This window comes from Pieris brassicae, chromosome 8, assembly GCF_905147105.1.
Source record: "Pieris brassicae chromosome 8, ilPieBrab1.1, whole genome shotgun sequence".
Taxonomy (NCBI): Eukaryota; Metazoa; Arthropoda; class Insecta; order Lepidoptera; family Pieridae; genus Pieris; species Pieris brassicae.
In genome coordinates this window covers 1668060-1686616 of record NC_059672.1, presented here as the reverse complement: position 1 = coordinate 1686616, position 18557 = coordinate 1668060, and the positions used below count along the sequence as shown (strand labels likewise).

The 18557-nt window shown below is 34.0% G+C and overlaps 1 protein-coding gene across 5 annotated transcripts in view; it reads left to right on the top strand.

Annotated features, from left to right (window-relative positions):
• The window catches only part of LOC123713504 (NPC intracellular cholesterol transporter 1), a 59269-nt gene that overhangs the window by 5088 nt on the left and 35624 nt on the right, over nucleotides 1-18557 (top strand). For all 5 annotated transcript variants that reach the window (XM_045667206.1, XM_045667204.1, XM_045667208.1 and 2 more), the window contains exon 2: nucleotides 3623-3739. In XM_045667206.1, coding sequence (XP_045523162.1) covers nucleotides 3623-3739 — 117 coding nt within the window. The remainder of the gene's footprint in view (nucleotides 1-3622; nucleotides 3740-18557) is intronic.

The following is an 18557-nucleotide window of genomic DNA, read 5'->3' as shown; positions in this document are numbered from 1 at the left end:
AACAAAGTGGAGAGATTTCACTAGAATGACAGCAGGCACCTAATAGTGACGTGACATTTACTTATGAAGAATACGATATTTGGTAATGGGATTGGTCTCTGGATTTCAAATACTTCATTGTTGGCGCTGAAAATAACAGATTTTTATAGGTCCCTTCCGCTCGGAGGCTTGAATTCACACTCATTAAAACACTGTGTACGAAATAAAAATATCGCATTATAAAGGGGCTTTTGTGCCTTTAAAGTCAAAGGTCGTTGCCATAAGCTGAAAAAATGTTTATTCAATAAAGCTTTCTATAGCCGAATTTAAGCTTTGTGCTAAACGAAAGTTTACATAGCTAAATTTTGTTTCATTCATTTGTAAATGAAATGTATTTTAAGATTTAAAACGTATTTCTGTTTACAATAGTGAATGGATACAATAGTGAATGGATTATATATATATATATATATATATATATATATATAATATATATATATATATATATATATATATAGTTTATTTATATTTTTTTTTAAATAAAGCGATAGAATTACATCTGAAACGGCAATAGGCGGGGCATATAGCAACATGCATAGATATATGCATTAGAGACAACATATGGAAAGTACCAATAGCATCCAAATCAATGGTACAGTCAAGTGGACATAGCCTTCCCGGGCAGATTGCGTATATAGCATTGTTTATTATTAAGAAATGTCAGAAAAGCTTCGCGTAATTTAATCCAAAGTCTACTATGTTTTCTTTGGCAACGTTCAAACCAACTACGAAGTTGCTATTTATCGTTGTTGCCAAACGTTATTGTCATAATAGCTACCTGTAGGCATTTATGCGCGACTTGCAAAACGGTAAGAAAAGAATTTTCAAAATCACACGGGAGGAAAGCACATCATCATCAATGGGTATAAAACCCCTTGTGGGCCTCACTTATCTAGCCATCGCAATCCTTTTCGTTCGTATGCGGTCCTTGATAACTCCATCCCACCAATGCAGCCTCAGTCTACCGGGTTTTGTTTTGACATGAACAGTACAGCCACATCTTTATGATAGATAATAATGCTAATTTGAAACGAAACTAACGTTTTTACTTCATCAAAAACAAGCTCCAAGAAAGCTATGTGTACCTAAGGTCGTAAAGTGTGTAATATTTATCAACTCCAGCCAAATAATAAAAAATAGACTTCTCTAAGAATAGAGTTGGCGAACTCCACTATTGAAATCTAAACATACGTTTGTGTAGACTTCATAGGAAAACATGTTTACTTATTGACTTTTGGTATCGACTTTCAGGAAAATGTGTCGAACTAGAATAGGTACAGGAAAATGTGTTCCGAGTCAGAATTATATCAGAACTAGTTTTGGGACTTTTTACAGCTTGGCAATTTTGCTGCCGTTATGGGGAAAAAGGCGGGGTTAGGGCCATACTACAAATTTTATTTAAAGTTCTCGATAAGGTGTATCATGGGTTCTTCTGAAGTCTTTTAAGGTTGAAATTTTTTTAATAGATCAGGTAGCAAATGGCTGACCTGATCTTAAGTCATACCCATGGACACTCTCAGAGGGCTCTCGAGTGCGTTGCCGCACTTTTAAGAATTGGTACGCCAGTACCTATTTGTATTGAAGTTTCACAAATCCATTTAATACTTATTGTGTATTCTTCAATAAATGCTAAGATATCCCATAAATCGAAGAGCCCAAAAATATTCATATTTTTCTATGTCAATGATATACAAAATTTATATTATCAATACCTTGTATCTCCTGCATTAAAACATGACAAAACGGGAACATTTTGATTTTGGTGTCGTATATATGAATACGAAAAAGTCCAGCCTTACAGCTAAACTTGACCGTTTTAAGCTTTTTAAATAAAGCTTTCCGGTCGTAATTTTTGTATAAACTCTGTAGGCACGTACGAATTCGTATCGAGCAGAAAAACAAGAAAAAAATAAACGTTGATGCAATTCAAATTTAGTTCTATGGTGATTTAATCAGCATAAGTTTGCGAATTTATATATCTACCATATTGGCTGACGTCAGTGGAGGATTATGAGCCGAGTTCAAAGGCGTTGTATTAACTATACATATTTTACCCTGTATATAATTTATGTTAAAATAAGACATGAGTATGCGATGTAAATAATGCATTGTGTTTGAGAAATTATTTGGCAATATTTTTGGTTTGGACATTTTCGCTGGTATTATTATCGATCGATATTTGTTTGTATTGTTATGAAGGCGATTTGGGCTGCCCCATCAGAGTTAAATGTTTTCCCTTGCAAGAAGTTGTTCAAATTTCGAAAAAACTGAGTAAATAGCTGTACAAATTTGAATTTGGAATTCCTTACCAAAGAGGAGAACTTCGTGATTATAGTGGCCAGTACGAAATACGCCAATTTCATATGTAAGGACCTAATATATAAATAGTTGTATGAACTATACATATTTTACCCCGTATATCATTTATGTTAAAATAAGACATGAGTATAAGTGGCAACGCGATGTAAATAATGCATTGTGTTTGAGAAATTATTTGGCAATATTTTTGGTTTGGACATTTTAGCTGGTATTATTATCGATCGATATTTGTTTATATTGTTTTGACGATATCGAATGGACTACTCATATTTGGTCGTAGAAACGGATGAGGTTGTTATTAAGTACCTAATTGTTTTACCCGTCGGCATTTTTGATTTTCGTCAATATAACTGGTATTTTCTAAGCGATGTCGTCGTAAACGGTTTTGATTGTATATAAATATATAGTTAGAAATTGATTGTCATTAAATTTTTCTCAAATAATAAATATATGCAGCCTTTACACATTATATTCACTCGCGAGCCCACTGGTATTGAATGCCCATGGGCGGTGGTTTCACCTAACATCATATGGCTCCAGCCCCTTTTCCTGCTGTTCCACAGAAAAAATATAGGAATAATATAGTGTCCGAACTTATTAAACAAAATTGTTAATACTTTTTTTCATATAAGCTCCTTTCCCTGTTATATATTAGGTCCTTCCATATGAAATTGGCGTTTTCTATGGGAGGAACAAAAAGTCGAATATTTTTAAATATAATATATTTAATTCATCAAAGTATAAACCATTGTTTTCTATGCACTTTTGCCATCTCATAGGTAGTTCATTGATCCCTTTACTAAAAAAACCAGTCGGACGGGAATCAATAAAATCTGTGAAGGCGATTTGGACTGCCCCATCAGAGTTAAATTTTTTCCCTTGCAAGAACTTGTTCAAATTTCGAAAAAACTGAGTAAATAGCTGTACAAATTTGAATTTGGAATTCCTAACCAAAGAGGAGAACTTCGTGATTATAGTGGCCAGTACGAAATACGCCAATTTCATATGTAAGGACCTAATATATAAATAGTTGTGAACCGTTTATATATATTGTTATATATGGCCATAATATAAATACATAACATTTTGCCTACAATAAGTCCGATATCTCCGTATTTCTTTATCAAACGTTTATTTTATTTTATAGCATTCCAAGACAATAAAACTAGACAATGCATGAATCATGAGTTAGAAGGTTATAGGGACACAAGATTATTACCTATGTCCACAACGTTTTATTCAATCTTTTTTTGTTTGTCTGCAGATTCCAACCGCTTCCGCCGACTGCATTTGGTATGGTGTCTGCTCCAATCCGACTGAATTCAAACAAAAGAACTGCAAATATGATGGGCCTGCAAAGAAGGTTGACGAAAGCTCTAGGGTGAGTGATTATAAATTTATAAAAGAACTACACCTTTCTTCGTATCTATTGAATAAAATATTTGTATGTACTATAAAACTGATAAAAACTATCGGTCACCTACATTCAAATGGTACAATAAGCATTTATTTATCCACATCTTATTGACATATAATACAGTGAAACCTGGTTAAGTGGGACCTGGATAGATGAGAAACCTCTATTATTGAGAGTTGCAACGAAGTCCCGGTTCTTTTTCATTAAATTACCTCTGTTAATGGGACTTTTTGAACCTGGTTAAATATGATTTGAATTCTAAGACTTTTTCGATGTTTACCTCTATAATTGAGACTATGTAGCTCAATTACCTGTATGAGTGAGACGAATTAATCAGGTTTCAACACGTTTTGACGTGTTTGTTTACATACATTTCTCGCCGTCTTTCGCGCTTGATTGTCAGTACTACATATCTCATGTTTTGCTAGCAACTAGCAATCAAATACAAACAAACATAACCATTACTTTAAGTCATAAGCTTTATCGTATTTTTTTTTCGACGCAATACATTATGTATGTACATTCATACCTACATTAAATTCATAACATCAAAAATACGCATTTCTATTAACAACCTCTGTAAGCGGGGACCTCTGTAAATGAGACAACTATAAATTTAATTGGAAAACTGGATTATTGAAAACCCTCAATAATTGGTACATATGTCTTGTTCCCTTGAGATCCCAATTAACCATGTTTCACTATATACGATAATAGAGAGATATTTATATAGAATTTTGCTATTGTAAAATGCGGAGAAGTTCTTCCTATTTTATTTTTTGTCGTCGTCATCCAAATTTTCCAGCGATCGATCGATTTCAATCTCGGTCCATCGTTCTATTGGTCTGCTCTTGTTTCTTTTTTTCGTTTTGGGCCAGTCCATTCGGTTCTGCCTTTGACCAACTGTGATCTGTATAACGGTCAACGTGCCCCGCCCATATCCGTTTAGGTTGTACGACATGATTTCATAGCTTTAGAAAATATAAATCACAGAATTTATTTATTTTATTTGCGACTATAGTTTACGTTGAATAAATAAATCTTTGATTTGGTTAGACTAGTACATATCAGTAGTTCCATCATTAAATTGTGGTTAAATATACGTTATACGTCTATGCCAAATAGGACCTTATCGCCTAACTACTATGGGTACTGTTAGACAGTTTTATATTTGCAGACGTATTTAACGTTAACCTTGTACGTCAAAAACGTGTTGGGAGTTGGTTTCCGTAGCTTACCATGAGCTATTATTGCAAGCCTATTCACAACCTACACCTCTTTATAACTTGATGTTGAAAAAACCATCATCTTTAGCGGTTATCAGATTTCGTTCATTATATTTGTATGCAAATAATATAGATAGAAACCACAAAACACAATTATCGTTCTATTGTTCGGTATTGCGATTTCAATACGTTTTAGTAGGTGATGGTGCGAAAAAATGTAATTCAATTTAGGTACCTATAATCTGTATCTCAACTAGGTCGTTGTAACAAAGCTTATGGTTGGTATCCTCGTTTCTGAATCTTTAGACTCAGTAAGTTGAGTTAAGAAAATTGCAATCTCTACAAATGATTCTCACGAGTGTCAAAACTGTCATTACATACATCGCTTCACTTGACTGTTTGAACACTAACATTAGTTATGTCCGTTTTGCCACTGGTTTATGATAAAAAAAAACAAACAATGAAGAACTTACCTAGAGTGTCCTAACTTTTTATAAGTTTATAATAATTCAAATAGCTTTAATCCGGTTAATTTTTTTTTTACTTTTAATGTGTAAAAGTTAACCAAAGACAAATACTATGTCCTAATTTATAAACTTAGTTAACAAAATTGTTTATATTTATTTTATCATTATATTACATACTTGATATATTTTATCTGTAAACAAGGTGTGCGGTTCTACCCGCATTAATTCGGTAGCACAAAGTTCTATAGTCTAAAGCTTTTTTCGATAAATAGACTTTTAAATGCAAAAATATTTTTTTATTTGTTCGACTTTTTTTTGTATGCATGTCTTGTACTTCAGTTTGCTCTATTGTCAATAGTTGTCGCAGTGTATGCGATTTAGGATTTTTTATTACTATTTTTCATAGCTTGTGTTGCACATAGAAAACCATCACTTTTTTATATAATATAACCTATGTTCATCAGGGATAACGTTGGGTTCTCATGGTTAAAATAATTGATCAAATCGGTCCAGTTGTTTCGGAAGCTATTCAATGATAACAAACAAAAAAATATTTCCTCTTTATAAGTATAGATTACAAAGTGTGACCTTTCTTTTTACAATCTTTGTTTTAATAAAGGAATTGCTTTGTCTAGTTTTTCCACTAGAGTTTGATATCTTATCAATTACAGTTCCAATAAAGCTATCAGTACTGTTTGACAGTTATGATAACTTGCGAGGTGAAAATACGATACAAAGGTTATGTGCAATGTCAACATTAACCTATCATCGATTAGATTTTCTCTGTTAGCAATGAAATGAATGGAAATTGTTTAAAAAAATGTTTTTGATCACGTATGGAAACGTAATAATATATGTTGTATTATGTACTAGCTAGGTTTCACTCGCGTAAATACCGATCTCGTGGTAGTAGAAAAACTAAGTCAGACTGTAGATATATTTTCGCTATCATAAGTTTGATTTTTCTTAGTTTTTAATTACTTGCTTTAAGACTATTTAGATATACATTTACATTCATAATCTAATCAATATATACAGATTTTATTTTATAGCGAATATATTATATCTAATTTCGTAACATCATTTACCTAGAATTTACATTAGTAAATTTAAAAACAGGTATTGAAAAATTCTTGATTTAGTTAATGAATTTTTTTTTAATCAGTCCAAGAATTATTCCAAAAATAAATTGTTAAAAATAAAAAAAAATTCTAAATGTAAATCTTTCTTCAATAATATTAGATTAGAGATTTATTTGTAGCACTTCGATGTCTTAGAAGTCCCTCCATACACAACATTTGACGTGTTTTGTGGCAGCAAAATAATTACATGTCAGGGATCATCATCATCAGGGATAGGCCAACATACAATCGCCCATGGGTAAAAATTAACAATGTTTTTTCTAGATATTTATACTTTCTATAATCCTGTACAATTTTTTTTTGTTCTATTATCAATAGTTTCCATAGCGCACGCGACAAATATTTTTTAAGGATAATTTTTTCACACCTTGGTTTATATTATTGCATTTTTATTAGGGGCCCTATTTTTTAAAATGTAATATATCCTATGTCAGTCAGTATAGATACAGCTTTTTGATTGTGAAATCGGTCCAGTAGTAGTTTAGTGTGACACATTACAAACATTTGTTGCTCTTTATAATATTAGTATAAATATATATGTTATTAAGGAAGCAGCAAGTGGTACATTGGAAAGAGTGGCACAGTGCAGACAAGAATGGCGGGATTTGCCAAAAACGGGCTCACAAATACCTAAACATAATAATTATAGAAATATAAAACAATTATTATTATATATAGCATTATAATGCTTGACTTTTGCCTGCCTCAGAAGCCTTCTGGCTGGGAGTGTTCATGGGTGGCGGTATCACATAAGTTCAAGTGTGCTTTCTGCCAGTTTGCCTTCAATAAAAAAAACATACGTTACAAGTACAACATACAAATAATATGTCAGTATCGTCACACATCGTCTATAATGTATAAAACTGTGTAAATTTCCAAAACAACCTACTCCAAGTATAGATATAGGACAAATTATAAACAATACTGTTATCAAAGTTAAAATCTTAAATATTTGACCCACATACCAGGAATTCTAATGGCATCTATAATTATTGGATATAAGTTTTTCACTGAGGCACGTCAGGCATACAAAGTGGGTCAGTGGAGGTTGTTCCAACTATATTTAGCATGTGCATGCGACTGTGACGTCATATGGAGCCTTCGTTACATTGAGCACATTGGGAACTTGACCTGGATGCATTTTGCATTCGTCAATTCAATGCTATTAGTTTTTGTGATGCGAATTGCTTAGATACTGTTTTGCTTCTGCTGGTTCTATAATCTCGTGGCTGAGGGATTTAAGGGATTGGACAACAATGATCGGTTTGGTGGCCGTTTAAACACAGTTTTAACTTAGAATAATAAAGTCCTGAGGAAAAAACTTGGCGATTAAAAAAAAATGGCGGAGAGTTTATTGCCAGTTCTTCTCTTTTGTTCTACGCCCTTGATTTGAGAACTGTCAGTAAATTTAAAATTAGGAGCATTTAATATATATTTCTTTTTCTTGACGTTCATAAGTGTACATATATGAATAAATGATTTTTGACTTTGATGTACTTCTTAACATGAAGTTACACAATTGTCAGTCGTAAGGATTAGGAGGAGAAGAAATTATAAAATTGATGGTGTAGCCAATAAATACAATTGGCAAGCTTATTCGTATATAATATCCTCCCTATAACGCGATATCCGGCCCCCATAAAACGCGGTATTATGTCCCTATAACGCGGAGATTTCCAAAGTTATATTTTGAGTTGATTTGTCAAGTCCATCATTAGTTTTGCGTACCTTTGCATCTGTTTCAATTGTGATATTATATTAAAATTAAACTAAAAATCTTTCTCGTTCCTAGTTTTTGTGTAAAAAAAAACTGTTTTACGGGAAGAGTCCTATAACGCGGTAGACTTGCAACGCGTTTTAGGGGGCTTTACTGTATTTCTGTTTATTTAAAGGAACGCCCTGTCTCACCTATATCTCTATAGATAATTGTATTAATTCTGATGTATAGGAAGAGTTATAGTTGTATCTGAACATACGATTTTTAATGAGAAATCGTTGATTCATGGCTTCAAACATGTGATTGACTCACGGTATTTATGTTATGATAACAAATTTAATTCTCAATGACGTTATGAGTTAATGATTCAACCGATTATAAATGGGTGTTTTAGGGTAATATTCGAGGTTTTAAGGCTATAATGATAAAATTCGAGTATTTCTTTGTATGAAGCAAAGTTGTGAAATTGAAGAAAAATATCTTGATTAAACACAATGTGCACTGGCCCCCATGCTAGGATTCCCTGTGTTGTGGCTGTGGCTGGACCCCATGCTAGGATTCCCTGTGTTGTGGCTGTGGCTGGACCCCATGCTAGGATTCCCTGTGTTGTGGCTGTGGCTGGACCCCATGCTAGGATTCCCTGTGTTGTGGCTGTGGCTGGACCCCATGCTAGGATTCCCTGTGTTGTGGCCAGCCAGTCATTTATTTTTAACATGTAAACAGTATTTCACTTAATGACTTCCACATAATACATTTATATTTAAACTGTTTTTGCTCTATAAGAATACTTTCTGTATCAGCATAGGACAGGTTGACAAGATATTGATTGTGATTTTTTGAAATGTTAGTCATAGTTTTGTTTTTAAGGAAGTGGTTAAAGATGAAAGGGCTACGGAAGGAGAAAAAGCGTTGGACGAAGAAAGTGCGATTTTTGGATTGCTTATATATAGGGTTTGCGTTTTGTTTGATGTGGTGCGGCAGGTGTTTGTTTCCGAAAGTCTGAATATTGCTTTTAAGTATAATTTTCATACGGTTTTGTTTCGTTGAACATTTTTGATGTTGAGTTGCGGAAATGTTTCCTATAGGTTAACTTAAGAATGGCAAATGGTGTGCTCAATTTTCAACAAACATTTCTATACATACAGTGGTTTCCCACCGTCCCTTAATGAATCCTGTCATTGATCATCCTGAATACGCAAGTGACCGGCAGTGATAGGGATTTCCCCCCGTAATTTAGAAATAACCAAGATTTCCCCGGGGATTATTAGGGGCGGCGTAAGACCTAGAATAAAAATGTAATTGGTATTTTAAATGCTACCGAAGTATTGACGTGTGACAATAAAACAAAGGATTTTGAGTGTTGTCATGAGTCATAAATATATAAACCTTGATACCAATTTTTTTATCACTAGTGTTCTTCAATTAGAAAAAAATAATCTCTATTCTCGTCAACTAATATGTGTTTTAACTAACATTTTACTTACTTATCACTGAAAGTTGACAAATATTGTTACACCAGTAATTAATAATGATATTTTTAAAAATTGTCACAAATATAATATTAAAACGAATCAATAAATAAACCCTAGTTGAAGTATTTCCGAACCAATACGACTTAGGGACCCTAAGAAAAGAGCGTACCAATTCTTAAAAGGCCGGCAATCCAGCCCTCTGGCATTGAGTCTCCATGGGCAGTATGGGCAGCACTTAACATCAGATGAGCCTCCTGCCCGTGATGAGCCGATGTCTGACATGTGTCAGAAAATACTACGCGAGAGAATTTCCCCTAGTTTGATTCCCGGCGGAATTATTATGGAGCACACTGTTTCGTGTCAGGGACTGACGTTTCGGCTATAAGGTTGAATGTAGAACATAACTTTCTATTTCAATCTATATAAACAAAAATGAATCGCAAATAATGTTGCTAAGAAACGATGACGTCTGGACTAATTCGAGTATGTTTATAAAATATATTTCTTGAACTCTTGAGTAAGGTTATTATAGAGAGCAAAACCTAAAAACCAGTTTTGTTTATCTTCAGATGGCAGATTTGTTCGACTAAGTATACTAAGTCTATAGTAGGTATTATTGTTACTAGGTTTATTCGACAAAGTATACTAAGTCCATACTAGGTTTATTCGACTAAGTATACTATACTAGGTCCAACTTTTGATCTATTTTTAGATTTTTAATATAGCTGGAGAAACTTTTATCCGAGAGAATTATTTAAAGGTGACCCAGACGTTCTAGGTCACCTAATCTCCTTAAATATCTTTTAAATAATAAAATATATTTTTTGACAGTGGGTCGTTGCTGGAAGCGGCTAGGAAGGGTTTCTTTAATTAACTCATCTTATAATAATAATAATTATGTAAAACCATTTAATATTCAATCATTAAAAAACATAGATTAGAGATTTTTCTTGTCATACTAGCTAGCTTCAGTACCGTCGATCGGAAACCTCCTCCTAAAGGCGTCCTCTAGATTTCCCCTACTAACATTGCTTTCATTATCCATACGCTTCCTGCTTCTATATCTTCTATCCACCGTTTTCTGGGGCCTCCTCATCTCCTTATTTCCCTTGGTCCTTTCCATATAGTTGTTTTAAAGTCTAACTTTTATCTGTGAATCTTGCTATACGCTCGTTGTCACTTCTGTTTTACATAATATAAGGCATCTATCATTTGTTTTACGAATCAGTGTTGCGTTATTAAAAATAAACAAACATTTGTAAATATGGCTATTTTTTTATTTATAATCGTTTTGATCGATAACTCGTTTGTAATTACATCATTGCTACACATGTATTATATATTAGGTATCTTGTAATACTTTTTGATCGTCAGAATGTCATTTTAGATTTATGGTATTACAGTCAAAACTATTCTACCTAACTAACTACGTCGACATCGTTAAGAGCAACATACCAGTCGATACAAAATCAATGGGTCCGACCTTTATACTGTATTGCTGAATTTTATTGTATTATATTATATTAATTTTATTGTATAGCCAAGTGGCTTCGTGTTAGCAGCGACTCAACGACCTTGCTTTTGATTTGTATCTTATATGGATGTTAATTTAACTGACACGTTTATTAAAATCATAGATATTATTGAAAATCTGTGGTCTCTTGTTAACTCATCTATAATGTGCGATGCATCTTATAATTTCTACGTACGTGTTTCATATAAAATATATATTTTACTAGAGGACCCGACCGACGTTGTCCTGCAAACAAAGTACTAAAATACCGACTGCAGCGCCATCTGCCGAGATGATGTGTGAATCTTAATCATCCATGGCTCCACCCAAACGCATACAAAAACAAACATTCAAATCGGTCCAGCCGTTTAAGAGGAGTTCAGTGACATACACATTTACATGTGTGAACTATCCTATCTTTTAAGTTAGATATAACTGTTGTGTAAATTTGATTGAAATCGGTTAGGTAGTTTAGGAGTCCATGGCGGACAAACAACGTGATGCGTAATTGAAATATATATTATTAAGATATAATATTTGGTGTTCCATGTATTCTTGTTTGTGTTTTAATTTTTGACTTATGTATTGTAAGAGTAACTGTGTGAATAGTGTTGATCAAATAAATTGTGCGATGAGCGTATCAACGCTTGAAAATTTCAGATCACAGGGCTAAATGTAGGTAATGAATGTTACGATAAAAATATATTACATCATTGAAAGCAATAGGCAATATGAACCCAGTGTTCTAAATACTGAATATACAATCAATACATATAGGTAACTAAATTTACAAGTCCTGTTTTGCTCCAGACAAAAAACAAGAGAGGCGATGAGCAATTTTGTTTGGCATGCAGACGTATCCTCAAGGTTAATGTAAAAACCGACTCGCGGTCTTTGGGCGTATTTTAGAATACGTTATGTATCGAAGGATAATCTAAAAAATAAATTACTTCGTTAGAAAAACACATATGATATTAGACACCAGTGTTCATTATATCTTATTTGTATGACATGTGTTCTAGTTACACCTGTAATCCGAGGCTACAATAATGATGACGTAACTGAGCGTATCTTAAGGCAGTTTCTCGGACCACCACTATGTGCCGAACATTTGCCTCCTGTTACATAAAAAGAAACGCGTTGATAAAGTTATGCCGACTAATGATAAAAAAAACTTCTCGATAGCTATAAAGGCTCCAGCCTTCGAGACAGTAAGTGGTTCTGATCCTGCAACCTGAAAGCAGCACCGTTCTTCCTCCATAGTTTTAAGTAATTCGTCTTGGGATTGTATATCCTTAAGAGATATATATTGTATATCATCGAAGGCATGTAGTCGATCAGCCTTCTGTGGAGCTTCTTCTTCTCATATCTTTGGGTCTAAGGGTATGATTAGCGCTAGGGCTGACTTTCACTGATAAAAATTAATTGGATTTTTCCATACAGGACTTGTAGTTTGTTCGTTCGCTGAGTGTCTCTCGCTCTAAGACTTGACGTAAATTGTGATTGACAAAATGGTTCGAGTGTAGGACAGTGTTTGCCTAGTGGCTTCAGCGTGAGACCTATCCCTGTGGTCGTAGATGCTGGTTGTGCTCCAATAGACTTTCTACGTGCGCATTAACATTCGCTCGAACGGTTAAGGAAAACATCGTGAGGAAACCGGCTTGCCTTAGATCCAAAAAGTCCACGGCGTGCGTCAGGCACAGAAGGCTGATCACCTACTTGCCTATTCGATTAACAAATGATCATAAAACGGATACTGAAATCTAAGGCCCAGACCTATATTGGTTGTAGCGACATTGATGTTTTTTATTTGAATTTAGGACCTTAGGTTTCAGTATCGCGAGCTGAATAACACGAGAATATATTATAATAATTGTAATATATAGTTCTCGTTTCGGAGGCCTATACACATTTTAGATCGAGTCAGCGGAGTGAGTGTGATCAAAAACGATAGCTGTTGTGACAATGCTTTATTTTAATAGACTATAAACCGTAGACAACATATAAATCGAATCAATATAAAATAATCATTAAGTAGATAACATAGATTTTACGCTAATTTATAAAACAAATAGGTATTATTCTGTTTTGTAGACGAATATAATTTGTGGATTGAATTTAAAAAAAGGATTTAATTTCGGCCATTTCAGCCTAGCGGAACTTGTGTAATAAAAAATGATTAACCATTAAAAATCCAACGATATCGTTATGTTGGATCTATGTTTTGTTTGTTATTTAATGTGAAATAAAGTAGGTTTTAATGTCTATGATTATTTTCCGACCTTCAGTTTTTCGGTCACTTAAATACAATTTACGAGTATACATTAATCTAACAATAATTTTTGTTGCATCTGCGCGTACGCTTGATGAATAGACTTAGTGCTCTCGTCAATTTTTTATTTTGTTTATTTACACTTCGCTAACGGAACTGAAGTCACGATTGAGCTGTATAGGATATAGTTAAGAAATGTTTATGAAGAAGAGTTTTAAGAGATGTTAGGAGGCAACCAGTCATATGGAGTCCGACAGCCAATTCCACAACTTAATGACGTAGATCCTAAACGAACTGCCTAAGAAGGATGAGCTGTGACATGGATCTTCCAAAATGCATCTATTAAAGTAGTTATAGGGATCCGAGAATTTGAATTCATATTTGATGTAAAGAATTGAGAGATGTTGATGGAGATCACCGTCACGTCTTACCCTGAGATCTTAAGTATGAATTAGGAAATAAATTGTAGGATTTATAAAGTTACGTTAAGCCAAGTGCCGTTGAAGGTCGTAGCTTGCGACGTCATATTTAAATCAAGTTATTGATTTTCACTCCTTTGAGATCTCGGAGGCTGTTTCTCATTGCGCAATATTTTTTCTCTCTTTCTAATTTAATCAAAAGTATGAGTCATTAGACTATGAATACATATTTACTGTTAACTTTTAATTAGACAAATTTGCATTTATGCATACACCATGCCTCGCGAAAAGTTTTACGAGTTTAGTAGGTGTTTTAACAAATATTTGATTGGTTTAAAAATTAACTAGCTGCTTAACTATATGTATTTTTGATACCAAATCATAAAATCGAGCTACACTTATCACTTAGCGGAGTCAATAATAGTTCACGACATAAGACAAACAAAATGAGTAGCGCTACGACCTTTTTAGGTCTGGGCCTCAGATTTCTGTACGTTTGTCAACACTCAGTCTAAGCAAGCCGGTTTCCTCACTATGTTCTCACAGTTCGTGCGAATATTAAATGCGTACATAGAAATAAAGTCCATTGCACAGCCGGGGATCGTATCTACGCCCTCTGAGATGAGAGTTGCACGCTGAAACCACTAGGCCAACACTACTCTAGTTTGCGACATACTTCTACCAAATTTATTTTAAAAAAAATAACACTGACACTAGAGTTCTATATTATTTATTGAGCGAAACAGACACACTTTCGCAAACTCTCACACACACAGCCACAAGTGTGATCTATATACTGTGGTTAAGTGATATGCTATATATACAAATAATATGAGATTCAATAAATAATTACACTCGGCGTAGTAAGCGGTTGCAATTGCTTGCAGCGCCTCGGCGAGTACAAATTTACTAATAGAAGTATCACACTTTTCTAACGGTTTGAAGATATGTATTATTTTTAAAAACTTATAATTACGTACATAATTTTAATTTTTTTCGGACGTTTCGCGTGCTTTACAGCGTGCGTGGTCACGGTGATTGAAGACAAAAGGTGTTGAATGTCAAAAAGTATCACAGCTGTAGAGAAAGTTGTGTTATCTGTATTTATTTCCGCGGAGTTGGTATCGACTAAAAGGTGAAGAGGTTTAAATGAGAGGCAGAAGTGATTCACGGTGTCCTCTATCACATTTCATTTCTGCAAAATGTTTATAAGTTAAATAATTATATTTTTATAATAATACATAGCGCCAATCCTTTAAAGGGTGTTTTCTTATTTATTGTTGTAAATGTTTTATGGGAGAAAAATAAATAAATATATTTAAATGTGTAAAAGTTATGTTAATACAAGACAATACTAAGAGAACTATCATTTACACGTGTCTTGCGCACCGTAAATATTTTTTGTTGTGAGCCAGATATATATATATATAAAATTCTCAAATGTACTTATGAAATTTTTTATGCATATTCAGTAAGTCTGAGTATCGGCTACTATCTATGTTTCAAGTCCCCCAAGTGATAAGGGGTGTCCAAATTTTTATGTTTTAGACAATTCTTTGTTTTTATTTTTTATCATACAACATACAAAAATACATACATCCCTTAATCGTCACCCCCTTACGATCAGCCCATATTTTGATTAAAGTATATAGTTGTCTTTATTGAACCAAAAAAATATTTCTATAAGTAATATACATTGCAACGTTTGCCGGGTCAGCTAGTAGTTATCTATTATAGTATTAGGTTACTCTAAAAATAGGAAATAAGGCTTAAATTAATATTTGCATTCCTTTCATGTAAAGAAAAATGAAAAGTGCATTACCTTTTAACTAGAAACTGCTTAATTGATCGTTTAGTAATTGCGCCGCAATACATTAGCATTAATTATGCTCTGTTAATTGTCGATATTGTGGAAGTTTCCGTTCGAATACTAAACCAAAAAAGAATTGATCAAATATGGATAAGAAAATATAGTTACACCAGTTAATGTCCAATTGCATTTGGTCCGCATCTCCCATTTTAAATTGTATCAGCCGTGTAAGTTCTCGTACTTAAATACTTTATTAATTCTCTTGTACGAGAGAGATGGATATTCTTCTTGGATTCATATACTGGCAGGCATAGCCTAGATCATTGTCTTTCAAGCGGGGGTCGCAGTCTGTTGAAAAAAAAAATACAAACTACATATAGGTAAAGATATCGGCAAACTTCTTGAGCATTAAACAAGGGAGTGGGGGAATGTTTGCGGGACACAAACGTCAACTGATTTATCAATCACGCGATCTACAGGTCATTCTAACGTCGCCTCCCCCTTCCAGTGATACCTTAAAAATCGCTTCTGCGCAGACAAGGACATTTATTTCAGATGTTTGCCGGTATCGATATCAGCGGTGTAAGATATTCTTCTTGGAAAAATCATATACTGAGAGGCAAGAAGAGAGAGCAGAAATATTAAACATACGAACTGCATAGGTACATATTATTATAATTCTACATTGACGGGGTCGCAAGACTGTTGTATTTATTTTCATGCTTTTTCGTGAGTGGCGACGTAAAAATGTTTGAGAAAGTGAAAAAAAAACATTGAGTGACTTTGAAGAGACCGTCATCCCGAACTCCGATGAATTGAATGCGATTGAGATATTTAACAGCCTTATTTAATTGGCCTTATGGATGACCATATGAGGACCTTGGACATTCAAGTGACCACGGCAGTTAGAGCTTGTTCTAAAATGATAAGAAATCTCGAAAGTTGGAGGCAAAATTAAAATGTATCAATCAAGCACGAGTTTTATGTATATCGGACTCAGAACTCACAATTATATTTAAGGGACTTTTTCAATGTTATATATTTAATATTATTTTATTTATTATTTTTAGTATTAAATCATTTCTCGATCCACTTATATCTGGTTATCCTATATGTTAGTAAATATTTGTAACAACTAGTATGTATCAGGAACCCTCTCCTGTAAAGGTCTCCTCCAAGGCTTGCCATCTTTCTCTATCTCGAGCTATTTGCATCCATTGGGGACCCGCGATTGTTTTGATGTCATCATCCCGTCGAGCGTTACGTCAGCCTCTGTTTGCCTGGTGGGCCTCTCCATGTAGTTACTGTTTTCGTCCACCTGTGATCCATAACGCGCGCCACATGACCTACACTTCCACCTCAGTGTTTTGGCGTGGCTTAGAGCATCAATTGCTTTGGTCTCTGATGTTGTTTTTATGTGTCTTATCATATCTACCTTTTTACCTATATATTTAATATAATCTTATAATTCTTCCTTTCATGGCGAATGCTTAAAAGTTTCTGCAGTGAGGCTATTGAATTCACTTCCCGTCCGTATTCGCGTAGATCCTTATCGTGAGATTGATCTAAAATTGATGTGAACTTTTCTTGTTTCCTTTTTGGTTTTTTTATGTAATATTGTTCAGATGTTTTGTCTAAATAACTATATGCCTTATGAATTTCTGCGCTTATATATATAAAATTCCCGTGTCACAAGTTAGTTCCCATACTCCTCCGACACGGCTCGAAAGATTCTTATGATTTTTTTATGCATATTCAGTAAGTCTGAGAATACTACTATCTATTTTTCAAACCCCTAATTGTCCACCCCAAACTTTTGTTTTTTAAGACAACATTTTTTGTCTTTATTTTTTTATGATACAGCATACTATAATACATACAACCCTTAATTGGGGTGAAAATTACGAGAAATGTAAGATCAACCGCTATTTTTTAATATAGATAGGTTATTTTTATTAACCTAAAAGAATGTTTCCTGGAAATAATATACATGGGAAAACAACGTTTGACAGATCAGCTAGTATTATCTAAAAGAAAATTCTCCGAAGCGATAAGGCCTCCTTTTCATATTTCTGTAACGAAATGTAAAAAAATAATATTAAGGTTGATACTATGCAAGGGAATTAACATAAAATCACATACTGTGCAAACTCCAGCCATTTTTTTTAATGTAATAGCAGGCAAACGGGCAAGAGGCTCACCTGATGTGAAGCGATTCCGCCGCCCATGGACACTCACATTGCCAGAAGGCTCGCAAGTGCGTTGCCGGCCTTTCAAGAATTGGTACGCTCTTTTCTTGAAGGACCCTAAGTCGAATTGGTTCGGAAATACTTCAGTGGGCAGCTGGTTCCACATAGTGGTGGTGCGCGGCAAAAACTGCCTTAGAAAACGAATGAATGAGTATTAAGAGTTAGGGGGTTTAAACAAATGTTTGTCTTAAATCTATAACAATAGGATATTTGTAGGTACTTCACTCTAGATTATATGAATCACGCGTTACTCATGTTATGTAGGTATGTATCAGATTACGTTGTATGGAGGTCATGTATGAGCTGTTTGGGATATTAAATAGTGTCGCGTAGTAATTTCTTACTGTAATTTGATTCGTACGATGAACGTTAATTATTATTAGTATTTTGCTATTCGATTACTTCGTTATAAACGCGAATATAACATTATTTACGTAATTAGTTGTAAATGCCTTTCAGCAAAGTTGATACGTAACTATTTGATGGCTAACCCGA